The 13,716-nt window shown below is 39.8% G+C and overlaps 1 protein-coding gene across 5 annotated transcripts in view; it reads right to left on the reverse strand.

The window, feature by feature from the left end:
* The window catches only part of FILIP1 (filamin A interacting protein 1), a 110,073-nt gene that overhangs the window by 59,167 nt on the left and 37,190 nt on the right, over nucleotides 1-13,716 (reverse strand). For all 5 annotated transcript variants that reach the window (XM_026102275.2, XM_064508682.1, XM_026102277.2 and 2 more), the window contains one exon: nucleotides 9,563-9,841. In XM_026102275.2, the coding sequence (XP_025958060.2) occupies nucleotides 9,563-9,835 (273 nt within the window). In that variant the 5' untranslated portion in view covers nucleotides 9,836-9,841. The remainder of the gene's footprint in view (nucleotides 1-9,562; nucleotides 9,842-13,716) is intronic.

The raw sequence follows: 13,716 nt of genomic DNA on the forward strand, positions 1-13,716 counted from the left end.
AGACACAGAAAACCCCAATAATGAAGTCCCTGTTCTGCTTTATTCATACTAAGGAAATGATCTGCAGCTTGCCACATGCCAGGTGAATGGCAGATCATAAGCTACTATAGTGATATAGGAAGTCATTAAAATTATAGCACATTTCACCCACATTAAGACATATTTATATTGCTGAACTTAGGTAGAAAGGTGGTGTATTCCTTCTGTGGACAGGACTTATTTTATGATCTGTTACCACGTATTTCAGAAGAAAAAGAGATAAATGATGAAAGGGTAATAGCAGAAAAAGCATTTTTTCCCCCCTCTTTCTTGTGTTATCATTTGCCCCTTAATATAATGGAAACCAGCTTGGACCAAGACTCAAGAGATCTAAGTTCTGTTTATAGACTCTTTCTCATGCTTAACACATATAACTTAACCTGACCATGCTCCAGTTCCCATTCCATAAAGGAAATAACACTTCCCAGAAATGCTGTGAGACTTAATTCATGAATATATACAAGATCCCCAGGCCCCAGGATATGTAGCATGAATACTACAAAAATTATGGCTTTGTGACATCAATATCATCTTTCTTCTATTCATTTCCCTCTATTCCTCATTTCCTCTATTTTCCTCTATTTCATCCATTTTTACTTATTTTCAGATTATCATCCAATTTGTTGAAATATATGGGAAACTGAAAATATCCTCATTAGGATATTTTTATCCTTCATTTAAACCAGGTTCTCCAAACTGCTCTTTGAAAGTGCATCATTGACTGTATAAGGAACTGAAGCACCTGCAATTAGGTGCTTTGAACTGAACTTCAGTTATATATATATGTATATATAAAATACATATTTCTTTTTTCTGCAATGATCTAGCTTCTTCTGGCAGGAATGAGCACGCATCTAGCAGGATGGAGCAAGAGACAAGCTGGTGCCACTGGGGCCCTAGCCGTCAAAATGATGAACTTGGAGGAAATCCTTCTGCCTCCTTTGCGGAGACTCTAGCATAACTCAGAACAGGATACCAACAGACGTGAGTGTGTATACATGTGTAATAAACTGTATACAAAGCTTTCTCTTGTCCAGGCATTTTGTTGGCTTCAACAAGCTGGTTTTCAGGGCTCTGTGCTCCACTGCTGTGCATTCAAGTGGCTGATGATGGAGGAATGTGCAGGAATACCAGGGCTGCATTACAATGCTTACCAGCACTTACCGCATAGCCGGTTATTTGAACAGAGAAATAGTCAGAGGGAGTGAGGGAAGTGGGGCCGCATGGCTGAGCTTGCGCCCCCGCAGTTGCATGCCAGAATCTGGGAAAATGTCTTTTCATTATAGCCTCGACTGCATCAGTATTTCTGTTTCTAAGTTGTTTAAACAAAAAGGCAACAGCTACCTGGAAGCTACTATGTAATTGTACTTGGGTTAGTCAGAAATCCTTCCACTAATTTTGCTAGTATGGAAGAAATGGTGCTAATCTTTTTTTTAAAAAAAAGAAAAACAATCATTTCCAGGTTAAGAAATACTTTGCTTGCAAAATCCAAACCACTTCTGTTTTAGAGAAGGACCACTCTTAGCAGTGCAGCATTTTGGGTGATAGTTTGGCATTGCTGCTTTGTGTTCACAGACCTCAGATATAAATCACTGAGCTCATTTTATTTTGGACATCATGCAAATCCTATGCTTAAGATAGCAATTTTGCAAAGATATGGCAACACACAGGATGTTCAGCAGGGCCAGCAGTTTTCTACATGAAACTGTTACATTTTTCTCATTTAAATCAACCAACAGGTGGAGCCTTAAACCCTAGGAACAAGACACTTTCTCAAATAATCATGTTCTCACAATTATTGTATAAAGGTTTATATTTGCTGTTATTAAAACTCATTTTGGGGTGGAAAACAATCAGTTTTGCTCTCCAGAGGTTATCTGATGTTCAGCTGGAGAATAGGAGACACAAACTTAATAAATACACAACTAAGGCAGCAAAGTTAATAAAAACAGACTCAGCTACAACTGAAATGTTAAATTAACAACCGGTGACTCAGAGTACTGGACAGCGTTATGACACATGAGACGTATGCTCACTGCAAGCTCTCCCAAGAATCCCAGATATTTTAAAGCCAGAGAACCCATGCATCTAACATTTATTGCAAGAGGGCTGGCCACGTCCTCCCTCCACAGAGTGAGCTTTCTTTCAAGGAGATGAGAAAAGGTGTAGACTTACTCATTACCGTTACACTGAGACACAATTTCCATTAAGTAAATGAAAAAAAATCAAATTACTTCAGCTGATTAAAACAATTTGAAAAAGATTGCAATGGAGGATCAGTTAAAAATACTGATCCCAGTGGGAACAAGACCAAAACTTAAACTTTATCTGTGACAGTACTTACTGTTCCTTTTTGAACACAAGACTAGGAATTTTCCAAAAATTAATCTCTTCATACTCCTCCCTCCACTCTAGATGAGATGTTCAATGGATCAGAGACCCCTGCCAATTATTCCTCTTCCTTCTGTCCCTCCCTACCTAAATGATATGATAGATCTCCGCTGCCTACAGCTCAGACATTAACAGAGAAGGATGTTAAAACTTCTCTGTGAAAGAGGTATTCTGCCTACAGCTGCTCAATGACAGGGACATTTTATTTAGGAGAATTACTTAAAAAACCTTGTAATTCTAAAGCAGTTTTGTTACCAAAGGGACAGCTATCATCACTGTGGTTGATAGCACCTCTACCCTTAATTTCAGAGGAAGCAGGAAATTGCCTGAATAACACAATTTAACTGTATTTCAGTATACTGTGTCTTATCTATTTTTCTCTCAGAAAGCTGCAGGGTTCCATTTTAAAATTCATAATTTCTGTGAGTTGCTATACACACCCTGCATACCTTGCATGGTATCCCCTGCCCTTTGCACAGCAATGACTGTATACTACAGAAAAAAAACATGCTATTTTGGACAAAATTTATCTCTGCTTATAAAATGTTCAATAAGAACAGAAAGGAGTATTTGCAGTCTGAAGTCTAGCCTAACTTAACTTTCTGCTCTGCAAAAGCCTGCTTCAGCAGGAAAATAGAAACAAACAAACAAACAAGAAGTCAGTCAGACAAGAAAGATTTTTTTTAACTCATTGTAGCAATATTCTCATGCCAGACATTTTCAGGGACTTTTGTAATGCTGACATTTTGCTGTTCTATAGAGATCACCTTCTTCTTCATTCTCTTGTCTTTTCTAAGTCCCTTTCCCATGGCTCCATTTATCACTGTTCTATCCCCCCTTTCCTTACACTCTTTTTCTTCTATTGCCCAACCTCTTTCCTCTCATTCCATTCTCCTTAAATCACCTCTCCCTCCTCACATTAACCCTATCCTCTCCCATTCTCTGTTGCACTGTATGTGTCAAGATCTTCTCTAATGGAATTTGAATCTCATCTGTCTGATATGCTGGACTCATTCAGCCCAGTTAACAAGCCACCACAGTTAAAAACACTTTACACAGAGCTACTCTTCATGAACTTTTCTCTGGCTTTACCTATTCTGTTCACTCAAGCTCCTCTTCGAATAACTGGAGTTTCTCAAACTGTGAGATACTGCTAATGAGTACTTGGAAACTCCCTCCTCTTCACTCTGTTATCTTTCTGGACTGGGGCCATAGTGTCTTGTCCCAGCTTTCTCTTCCGACTTTAATAATACCTGGAAGTAACACTTCCGTTTTCTTCCCACCTGTCTATGCTATACTCCCTGCTTGATCTTTCAGGCAATTCAATAATTAATAATATTAATTCAAGAGTATCAAGAAAGGCACTGAGGGAAAAATATAAGAGGTGATACAGTACTTCTAACTAAGCAATAGATAGGTGGCTATCACAATGCTGCTTCAACTTCTCATGAAACAGAAGTTGGTAACAAAAGCAGCTCAAGGCATTACATGGAAGGAGAAAAAGAGACAGAGAGAAAAGCAATACAACTACTGCTACAGAGTGAAACTCTCTCTGCTTATTTCAGTCAGCCTGAATGGGAGGGACAGGTAAAGCCACTTCCAGCACAGGGAGAGAAATATCAAAACCAATGTACAAGGCACCCGCGAGATCTCCCCTGCCATCCTGTGTGCAGTTCCAGCTACAAACATTTAAGAAGGATAAAGCCAGGGCATAACAGGTGCTGCCAAGGGGATGATCAAGGCAGGGGAAAGCCTATTTTGCTAAAAGCAAGTAGTACTAAAACATAAAAGAAAGCACAGCAAAACAAAGGCTCAGAGGACGTATGACTGCTCTCTACAAAAGCATGAGGAGTTAAGACGTCAAGGAGAGAGGACGGCTAGTTTATCTAAAAGGTGACCTGCACCCTCGATATAGCACAATGATTCAGCACACTATCATCATATTTTCACTCTAGGCTGGCTCCTAGAGTGATTTTCACTGGATATAATCATAATTGGACTGGAAATTAAAATAAATTTTAGTAAAGTTTTATAGCTCTGGAACAATTTCCCAATAGCAGTAGTAAAGGTAAACAACCTACCTAGTCTTAAGACATAGCTTGATGAATTCATGAAAAAGGTTAAGCAAAGTGGTTGCCTAAAGTATTAGAGGGTGGGACTTGATTTACAGCACATCGCCCACAGTTTTATGTCCAAGATTCTCAGGAAAATGAAACAAGTGAATAGATTTGTAACCTGAGGATGGAGAAAGTCTGAGTTAGGAAATGATGGTAGACAAAGGAAAAAGGCCATGAGTAGAAAAATAAGGGCGATGGAAAAGAAAGCTAAAGGAGGAGAGAATACTAGCTTCTAAGAAAGAGAAAAACCAGAATGATTATTGCATAAAATGTGTTAATAAAATCTGTAGGTACACAAAAAAGGGAAGAAAATAGAAAGCAGAAAAAGGGAAACAGTAAAGAATTTTCCTTTCCTCCTTGATATTTAAAAGCTTTAATTTTCTGATAGAAAGGCAGGTGGTGAAACAGTACCATATCTTTAAAAATGTTAGCAGGCTGCAGGTACCAGACTCCGTATACATATGGAGGTGCCCACTGTTTGGGTTTGTTATGAGAGAGCATTGCAGGAGGTGCAGCCACTGTTACCTAAGTCTTTCCCAAGGACCCAACCAGAGAGAACAAACCAGACCTCCTTATTCAGCCCTGCAAGCCCTTCCCTGAAATGCCCAGGACAACGAGAAAATCTCCAAGTAGGCCAGACGGTCGGCTCCTCTTGGCCCTGCCAGACAAGAGCTCCTTCCTTATCCGGTGACCCTATTTCAGTGTCAGCACCACCCCTCCTGCAGCCCACCGGTGCAATCTGCAGCATGACAGTAAATGGCACAGAGGTAGTTAACAGCCTAACCTACTAACTCCTGGGAGCGTCCAGGGGTTCTCCGTTGCTGTCAAGCCCATGACAGGCCAGCAAGGTTGGCCAGTGATGGCTGAGAAGAACAAGCCCCAGCATAACAAAGGTTTATTCTAGGACCCCATTAAAAAAAGGCCTCCTAGGTCTTATTGCTCCAGGAGCCCTTGGCTTGAAGCTCACTAACGTGCCCTGACTGTCTCAGGAAGCAAGTCACCATCCCAAGGTTCATACATTAAAAGCAGTGCCATCCTGATAGAGCACGGCAGTCTTAGTTCAACGCCTAGAACGATTTCCTGACTAGCAACCTCATCAGAGAGACCAAATTAAACCGGAGACAGCTAGAAGTGTTTGCTCACAGCCCAGGCAGGGGGGTACGGTGAAGTGTCCCCTGCCATGGGTTATGTTGGCCTCCTCAGGCAGGGGTAGGCTTCCCTCCTAGGGAGAGCTATCAGTCTGACACCACACACAAGCACTCAGACTAACCATCAAATGAAGTCTTAAATAAAAACAGACAAAAGGAAAGTGCTTCTTCACACTGGAGTCATTTGGTCTCACCTGTTGAAGAATGGATATCAGGCAAATAGGTTTACCTCTGCATAGCTGCTACACAGTGTTTCACCTTCAAAAGTAAGTCCAAAACCAACGTTACATTAGACCATTTGGAAGTCTGAAGACTTCTCAGGAGTTGTGCCTTGTGATTAATCTCTATCTAACCTGCATTTTATATGGCCTTTTCTCCAAGACGTCACATTTTAAGATGCTGCCCTTTCACGTCCTGAGACCCACAGCAGAGGAAACCTACAGCTGACTCTTTAACACATACTTCAGAGAAACGCGTGAACGCACGGACTGTAACAAGACTTTGAGTGGAAAAGTTGCTGCCATTTTACTTAGTGTGAAATACAGGAAACTCTCTCCCAAGCTTAAATTGACATCTCTCTGGCCATAAGCACAGAACTCAGCTGAGAAATGATTTTTCTTGAAAGATCCAGTGATTAGTAGTGGACTGCTGTGTTTGTAAATGAACTTTTGTTACTGTTTTATTTTCCAAACTTGCAATAGGAGAGTAAATTGCAAAAATGTATAGATGCTGCTCCTCATTTCCTTTCAGGCCCCTAATCAGGAACTGCTGAAAAACAGTGTTGGCATTGCTGTAGATTAACGGCTGCTGCTCAGAAAGTGTACAGGGAATATACTCCTGCCAGGACAAACATACAGACTGCTGGACAAAAATCTGTGAGCCACAGATAGGATTATCCTTTCATTGTAAAGATCCATGCTGCCTGTATTGCTCTGTAATTAATAATATTTACTTTTTGGTTTGACTGAAATCACTGTGACAATCAGGCAAATTAATACTGTACCTTCATGTTCCTGTTTATTCTACTGGTGTTTGAAGTTTTGTGTTCAAATCAGTTTTGTAATACTTAAAAATTAGGGTTTTTTTCTGGGTATATGAAAAAAACACCTTTATGGTGTTTTTATGCCTCTGCGTATTCAGTAAGTCTTTAAAGACCATGTAAACACTTCTTTTTTATACAAGCAGTGAGAACTCACATGAGAAAAGATGTTCGATTGAGTTGTAAGGCCTTTAAAATCAACTCCCGTCATAAATTCATTTGTTTCTCACTCTCCTTTGGCAAGGTTCTCCTTGAGAGCTCTCCTGCCATGTATATTGGGATACATTTTCATCACTGCAATTTCTGTATACTTTTTCACTCCTTTTGTCTACTTACAAAATAAGGCCTGGGCTATGGTGACCACAGCAGTTTACAAAAATCTGTTCTTCTCTAAATTCAATAAATGCTCAGAGTCCAGCCAGGAAATTTGAAGACAGACAAAGAAAAGGGCCTAACTTGGCCCTAGAATCTAAACCACATGCAAGCTACCTGAGGTCATTATACTGGGGAAAAAAAAAAAAAAAAAAAAAAAAAAAAAAAAAAAAGGAAGACATACACATCACTGCTAGGGCATGTCTTCATAGTTTAATAGCACTTCCATCTTTCAAAATTAGGAGCTGAGAGATCAGGTCCCAAAGGAAGGACTCATAACTGATACTGACAGCAACATATCATGTGTCTGTGGTTGCTGTGTTATTAGACTATGGGAGCAGTAAACTAAGCATATGAAGCTTATCTATACATTACCAATTTATCCTGCTGAGCCCCATGGTTGTCATGACTAGGTTACTTGCCTTACCTGAGCTCGCTGTTTAGAGTGTGGGGGTAGCTTCACACTGCATTGCATTTGGTAGTACAGACATAAGATCTGTCTGCTCATGGCTGTTGAGTAAACAGTCATGATATTTTATGGCACTTTTTTCTTCCAAAAATACTGGATGGCCCTACAGGTACAGCCGGCTGTTATTCTCAAAACAAAATCTTCTCACATATGCCTATATAATGTTTGCTTTGCCGGTACTGAAGCAGCTTCAAAATAAACCCACAGTCTGATTTGGCAGTCCAACAAAACACCAGCCAGCCACCAGAGATGACTGCATATATCTGAAAATGAAAAGCCATGAAATGACACAGTGTATTAGGTCACTGTGACAGCCAGGAGGTAATACCAGAGTATTTACTTTGGCTGGAGTCTTCCTTGGCTCATCCTCATTTGTAGCGTCACAGCCAGGCCCTCATCTCAAGCCAAAGTGCTTTAGCTTGCCTACTTCATTAATGGTTCAACACAGGTACCAGTAAACAACTCGGATGGGGTTTTTTGAGATGACATAAGAAATCCTGTGGATTAAGAGAATCATGATTCATTTCCCTCTCTAGCAGTAGGGAACAGAAGAACAGAGGCACTTTACAGCTATGATCTCATTTGTCCTCACAGTCCTGTGAGCTAGGTAAGCTTCAGTAGGGTCTAACCTCTCTGGAGGACCTGTACCTATCAAAACCCATAGAAGTATTGTCCAGGGCAATGGAAGTTTTATCTTGGTGAAGATTTTCAGCCCATACTACAGTGCAGATGGCAGCTATCTCCATCTTCTACAGAAGAATAATAGCAGCCCTTTAATGGTTGTAAAACTTGACTATAAAAGACTAAGCTAAGAAGCCTTGTATTGAACAGGGGAATCAGTCAGAGATAAGAAAAAAGAGCAAATTTATTACCACTTAAGACACATTAGTGACTTTTCTTTGCCTCCCCTTTCTACCCCACAAAGGTGACTTCAGGGTAACTCTTCTGGAACACCATGAATATGATACATTTCTATTCAGGTTCAACTCTATTCACAACCAAAGGTGCATGCTAGTTGCACCTTTTAAGAAGTAACATGTACAAGTTTTTTCATGAAGTGAAGGGACTGAGACATAAAATGTTTTCACAAGAGCTGGGCAGGTTTTTTTCAGCTTATCCACAGATTCACTGAAAAATACCATTAAAGTGCAAACAAAAGTATCTCTAAATTTGGTAAGCAGTTCTACCACAAAAAGGGAACACTTTTGAGAAGTCAGAAGTCTTCCTTTTGACTTTTTGAAATACCATGTTTCAGCTCTTTATTTTGAAATTGCATTTTTCCTGAAGGCAGAGACTCCTGAGAGTTCAGTGATTCATTACCTTTAAAGAAAATCCTCAAAACTGGATGGAAACATTGCAGATGTGAGCACAAAAACAGGCTGTATGCCATAGGCGACTTACTACCGAGCTGAAGAAACATGCAAATCAGGACAACTGAGAAATCTTTTGACTGAACACTACTCCAAGAAGGAAAGCTAACAGGACCTCACCCCACAGTGCATGGGCAGGGAGTGCTGCAGGCTAGATGGGACGGACAGAGACTGGCTGAGCCCTGAGCAACATCTGAATATGCAGAGGGTTCTAGACCCTCTTATGTGCTTTTTCAGTATTAATGACTTCTAAATTTCTCCCTTCAATAATTGTATTAAAGATAGCAATTACACTCACTGTATTTGCTTGTCTTTTTTCCAAACGTCTTCCCTTGTGGTTGTTTTCTGCCTCTTTTTAAATGTTCAGGACCCTCCGTGTTTGCTTGTCAGTTCTGACAGATGTTTGTGATTTCTCTTGCTTTGTTAGCTGCAGACAGAGATGCTAAATGAAGCACAGCTTAACACTATGACTGCCCCGTTAAACACCAGCTAGCGCTGTTCTCCCCTTATGGTCCTTTCTCTTATATTTGCATGTCATGGTTGAGACCTGCGATTTCTGGAGGACCTAAAAATAAAAAGATACAGAGAAAATATCATAGAAAAGATGTCTGATTTACCTGCAACTCTCCTTCCATTATGCTGAGGAGTTTTATTAAGTCCTCTTTAGAAAGCTCTATGGAGTTCTTGTTCTTTCGTTCACTAGGTCCAGGTGATTTTGAGGGCCGTTTGACAGTTGCAGATACCATGACCTCATCTTCCTTCCGATGAGGTTTGTTCTTTTTCTTGGCATCCTCCTGAAGTTTTTCACTCTCTGCATGGCTGATGACAGGCTTGGAACTGGAGAAGTGCCCGTTAGACGAGCTTTCTCCGCCTTGGTTTCGGGATCTCATCCCTATCTAGAAAGAAAAACATGAACATGCATTTTATAAAAAAATAAAATTACTTACAAAAAGCTACAGCAGAAATACTGTCTTTTGGAAGAACAGCAGTCTTCTAAATACTGAAAAATAGTGCCAAGCTCAAGGGAAGAGGGTGGAAGGCTCAACTATTTCAGCAATTCTGTGTGTGGCAGATGGTGAATCCAGAGCATTAATTATAAATTTAACAGTGTCCTAAAGTAGGGAAACCAGATTTTGTCAGCATGCCAAGATGCTGATATGGAACTTAAAACGATGCAGGGAAATGACAAAGAAAAGTTTCCAGCTTCTCCTTTCCATCAGTCATCATTTTGATTGTTCACAATTCATCACTACAAAAAGAAACAGTTTGTTAAAGCAGACCTTATTTTAACATGAGGATTGCTGAGAGACAGGAATGTAATTCATTTCTATAAAGCATATTCCTTGAGTATAAGCTCTCTGTAAGAGTGGAGTGATAACATACAAGGAGCATGATAGTTTCCCTGATGGAAGCATTGGTTTTATTCCAGGTAAGTAAGAAAACTTGGGAATGCAGACTAAAGCAGGTAAGAAACCCTATCTTGGGCTAAATACTGCATGAGATCAATAGGCTGCAAATGCCATAGAGCAAAGTTGAAAAGAACTTTCAAAACAGAGCTCAAGAGGGGATGACACCAGTAAGAGGTAAACGAGTAGGATGCACACAGCCCTTCAGGGCTTCTCCAAAATTTCAGCTTGTAAGTAACATAGCCTTGGTTTCACACAAAAGACAGCTGCTACAATCATTCTTTCTGTATATCATACTCCCCAGGTAAGCCGTCTTACTTAATTCCCTCTACAGGGTGCCATTCAGCATCCTCAAATCAAACCCACCTTAGCTTAATCTGTCTGTCTTTTGTCTTCTCCTATAAACATCTCTCTCCTTTCTTCCCCCTAGACCTGGTCAGGGGGGTTGCTACCCCTTAAAATCCTATTTACCCTGTAAGGTCTTGCCCTATGTCACTGACTAATGACAGCACAGAAGAACAGATGGATTAATCAGTGTGTATTTCATTACTTATCATTATTAAAAAGATGTATAAACACACTCAGGCATGTTTATATATGGACCCATATTTCTATCCCGTCATGCTTCCTATGTTATGCTGAAGTAGGTCTTTGTCATTATTTTCAGTGTTTGACACTGTAAGACCTTGACTGTTATCTGGAATGAGGATACTTTTGTCATACATGATAAAAAGGCACAAGTGAATTTAGCCTTGGTTCAAGGCCACATTCAAAGGTAACAAGTAAGGCGGTGCAAATTTAAATCAAGTTGGTCTCCTAAAAATCAGATATTCTTCAATGTACTTGAAATTGCTTATGTAACTGCCAAGGGAAACCATCAGGAGTTTATGTTGCCTTACTCCTTTGCTTTTGTATATAATCATATCTTCTGGTCCCTTCATTTTTGACTTAAACCCAGGTTAGCCAAGACAAAGTAAGAATACCAGAGAAGCAAGATTTGCACAGAGAGATATCTTGTTTTAGATCAGCTACAATTTGAGCAAACAGACTGAAGAAAGCTGAAGAAGGGTCTGGGTGCCTGAAACTCATCTATTTTTTTCTAGCAATATCAATAGATCTAATGAATAATATTCCTCCACTTCCAAGGCTTTCCTCTCACTTAAATTTGTCTCTTGATTTAGTTTTTAGCTTGTTCATTAGTCAAACAGATGCTTTTCAGTATCGCCAACTTCATACATTTTGCTGATAAGGATCTCAGAGCAGCAGATCACTAGTGATGGGGCAAACCCTAAAATACATTGACTAATCGGCTTGGCTAATGTTAACGCTGGGCCTGCTAGGGCTTGCTACTGACTTGACTCAAGTCAGCGTTATAAATCTCGTGCTCAGATTAGCCTTACATTTTGGTAGTTTCATGCTCAGCAGGAAGATTCTGTTTTTATTATTGTGGGTTATTCATGTCTTAACTTGATTAATTCAGTGGAATTCATCCAGCAGCATAAATAAGAAGAGAAATAGGCCCAGTGCTTTCAAGAGAGTCTCGTGATGAGATTCCTTGCATTGTAGGCCTGCTCCTACCCAAACAATATGTGATACAGGTATACAATGGCCTCTAACTTCCTAAATGCTTATACAGTGTGTTTTTCATCAAACAGTTTGGATTAATCACATGAATTATGCTTTCTAAAAACGGATCTCCATTATAACCATGAACAATACCTGAGAAGCTCAGGAAATCTTTTGGGTCTCAGGTTTGTAATGGAAAAATAAACATTGTATTATGTTTCCTCTCAGATAGGGCTTTTCAATTTGTTTAACTTTAGTGGGTTTTAAACTTTGCAGCCATGCTTCCTCTCAGGAGAGAGCACTTGGGATTCAATCTGTCTCTATTTTCTGAGTATTTCCTTTTGAGTCCCTGTGGGCCACAGCCTCCAGCCACATTCATCTCTAAATCAAATCTATTTTTCACGGCTTACAGTGAATGGCTTCATGGTTCTAGAACATCCTACATGTTTTAAGAATAAATATTGCAAGTCTGTATTACATATGTTTTCCAGTGGAAAACAGATTATTACATTACAGTGGATCCTGTTTAGTAACTTGTCGCATTAGTGATCTCCCTATAGAAAGATGAGCCGACTATTAGAACTGAAGGTGCGCAATTAATTTTAAATTTAACTCATGACTAATTGAGACACATAATCCTCTTCAAGCATGGCATAATCAACCAAATACACTTACCTGGAGATGTTAGACTTCACAAAAGGCTGCATGCCACCCTGTCACAACTCAAGGCAGCCACTTTGATCCACCTATCCCTCTGAGAGTTGCGATAACAATTCATGAAATATAAAAACTGAGTAATTGACTATAGGTTCATAATCATGCTAACATAGAAATGATGAATGTATATTTAAAGTAGAAAACAGAATTAAACTAAAACTTCTGTCCAGATGCTCAGTTGGTGCAAATCAGTTTAGGTCTACAAAGGACAGATACCAAATTTATTTTTTAAGTATGGTATTCAGTTACTCTCAGTGACATTGCCCCTACAGCCTTCCTTTGTGTAAAAGCTTGCCAAAATGAGCATAACGTTAACACCTACTCTGTCTTCAGTTACGATGTTGACACTTTTCCAGCATGTTTCCAAGTGCAAAGGTGTCGTGTGCTGAACCCAGAGGTGCAGGTGAACTCAAGCTTAAATGATGATGGAAAGGGCCAAGTTCTGCTATTCACACAGTACTTTCCAAGGAGGTTAAGGGCCAAAATCAACGGCACAATCCAGCTATTCTGCAGTGCACTAGGGATGCAAAGCAGCTGTAAGACTGATGGAGCTCAGGAAAGCATCTTTTCTAAATTAGAGCAGTGTGAAGTAGCCAGAACGTACCAGTGACCTTGCCTGAAATACTGTGTTTTGGAAATGAGTGCTTAGCATTATCATTTTGGACACCGGTCTGTATTTCTGATAACATCATGAGATACAAGAAAAGTTTCTGAGCAGTTCCATGACCTCATTTTGACATGCAAATGCCAAAAACTTTGCCTATCTTTTGCTGCACAAAGGTTCTAAAATTGATTTTTGGGGACACTGCTAGTCTAACACTGGTAACAAATGTCCTCCCGCTGTCTGCCCTGATCACACGTCTCTATATCATGCAGCATTCCCAATCTGCTGAAGGGACTGTGTTCCCTGAAGAAATAGCTGGTATGATTTATAATGACTTTAGCATTTAATATTTAACTCAACTGTTTTTTTCCACCCCTCATCATATTGCATATTAAACTAGAAACCTTTCCTGACAGCCTCCAGTCTGAACAAGAAGTCTTTATGTGATCAGTCACCTTGATTTCAATATTTATTGGCT

The sequence above is a fragment of the Dromaius novaehollandiae genome, chromosome 3 (assembly GCF_036370855.1).
Source record: "Dromaius novaehollandiae isolate bDroNov1 chromosome 3, bDroNov1.hap1, whole genome shotgun sequence".
In the NCBI taxonomy this organism is placed as follows: domain Eukaryota; kingdom Metazoa; phylum Chordata; class Aves; order Casuariiformes; family Dromaiidae; genus Dromaius; species Dromaius novaehollandiae.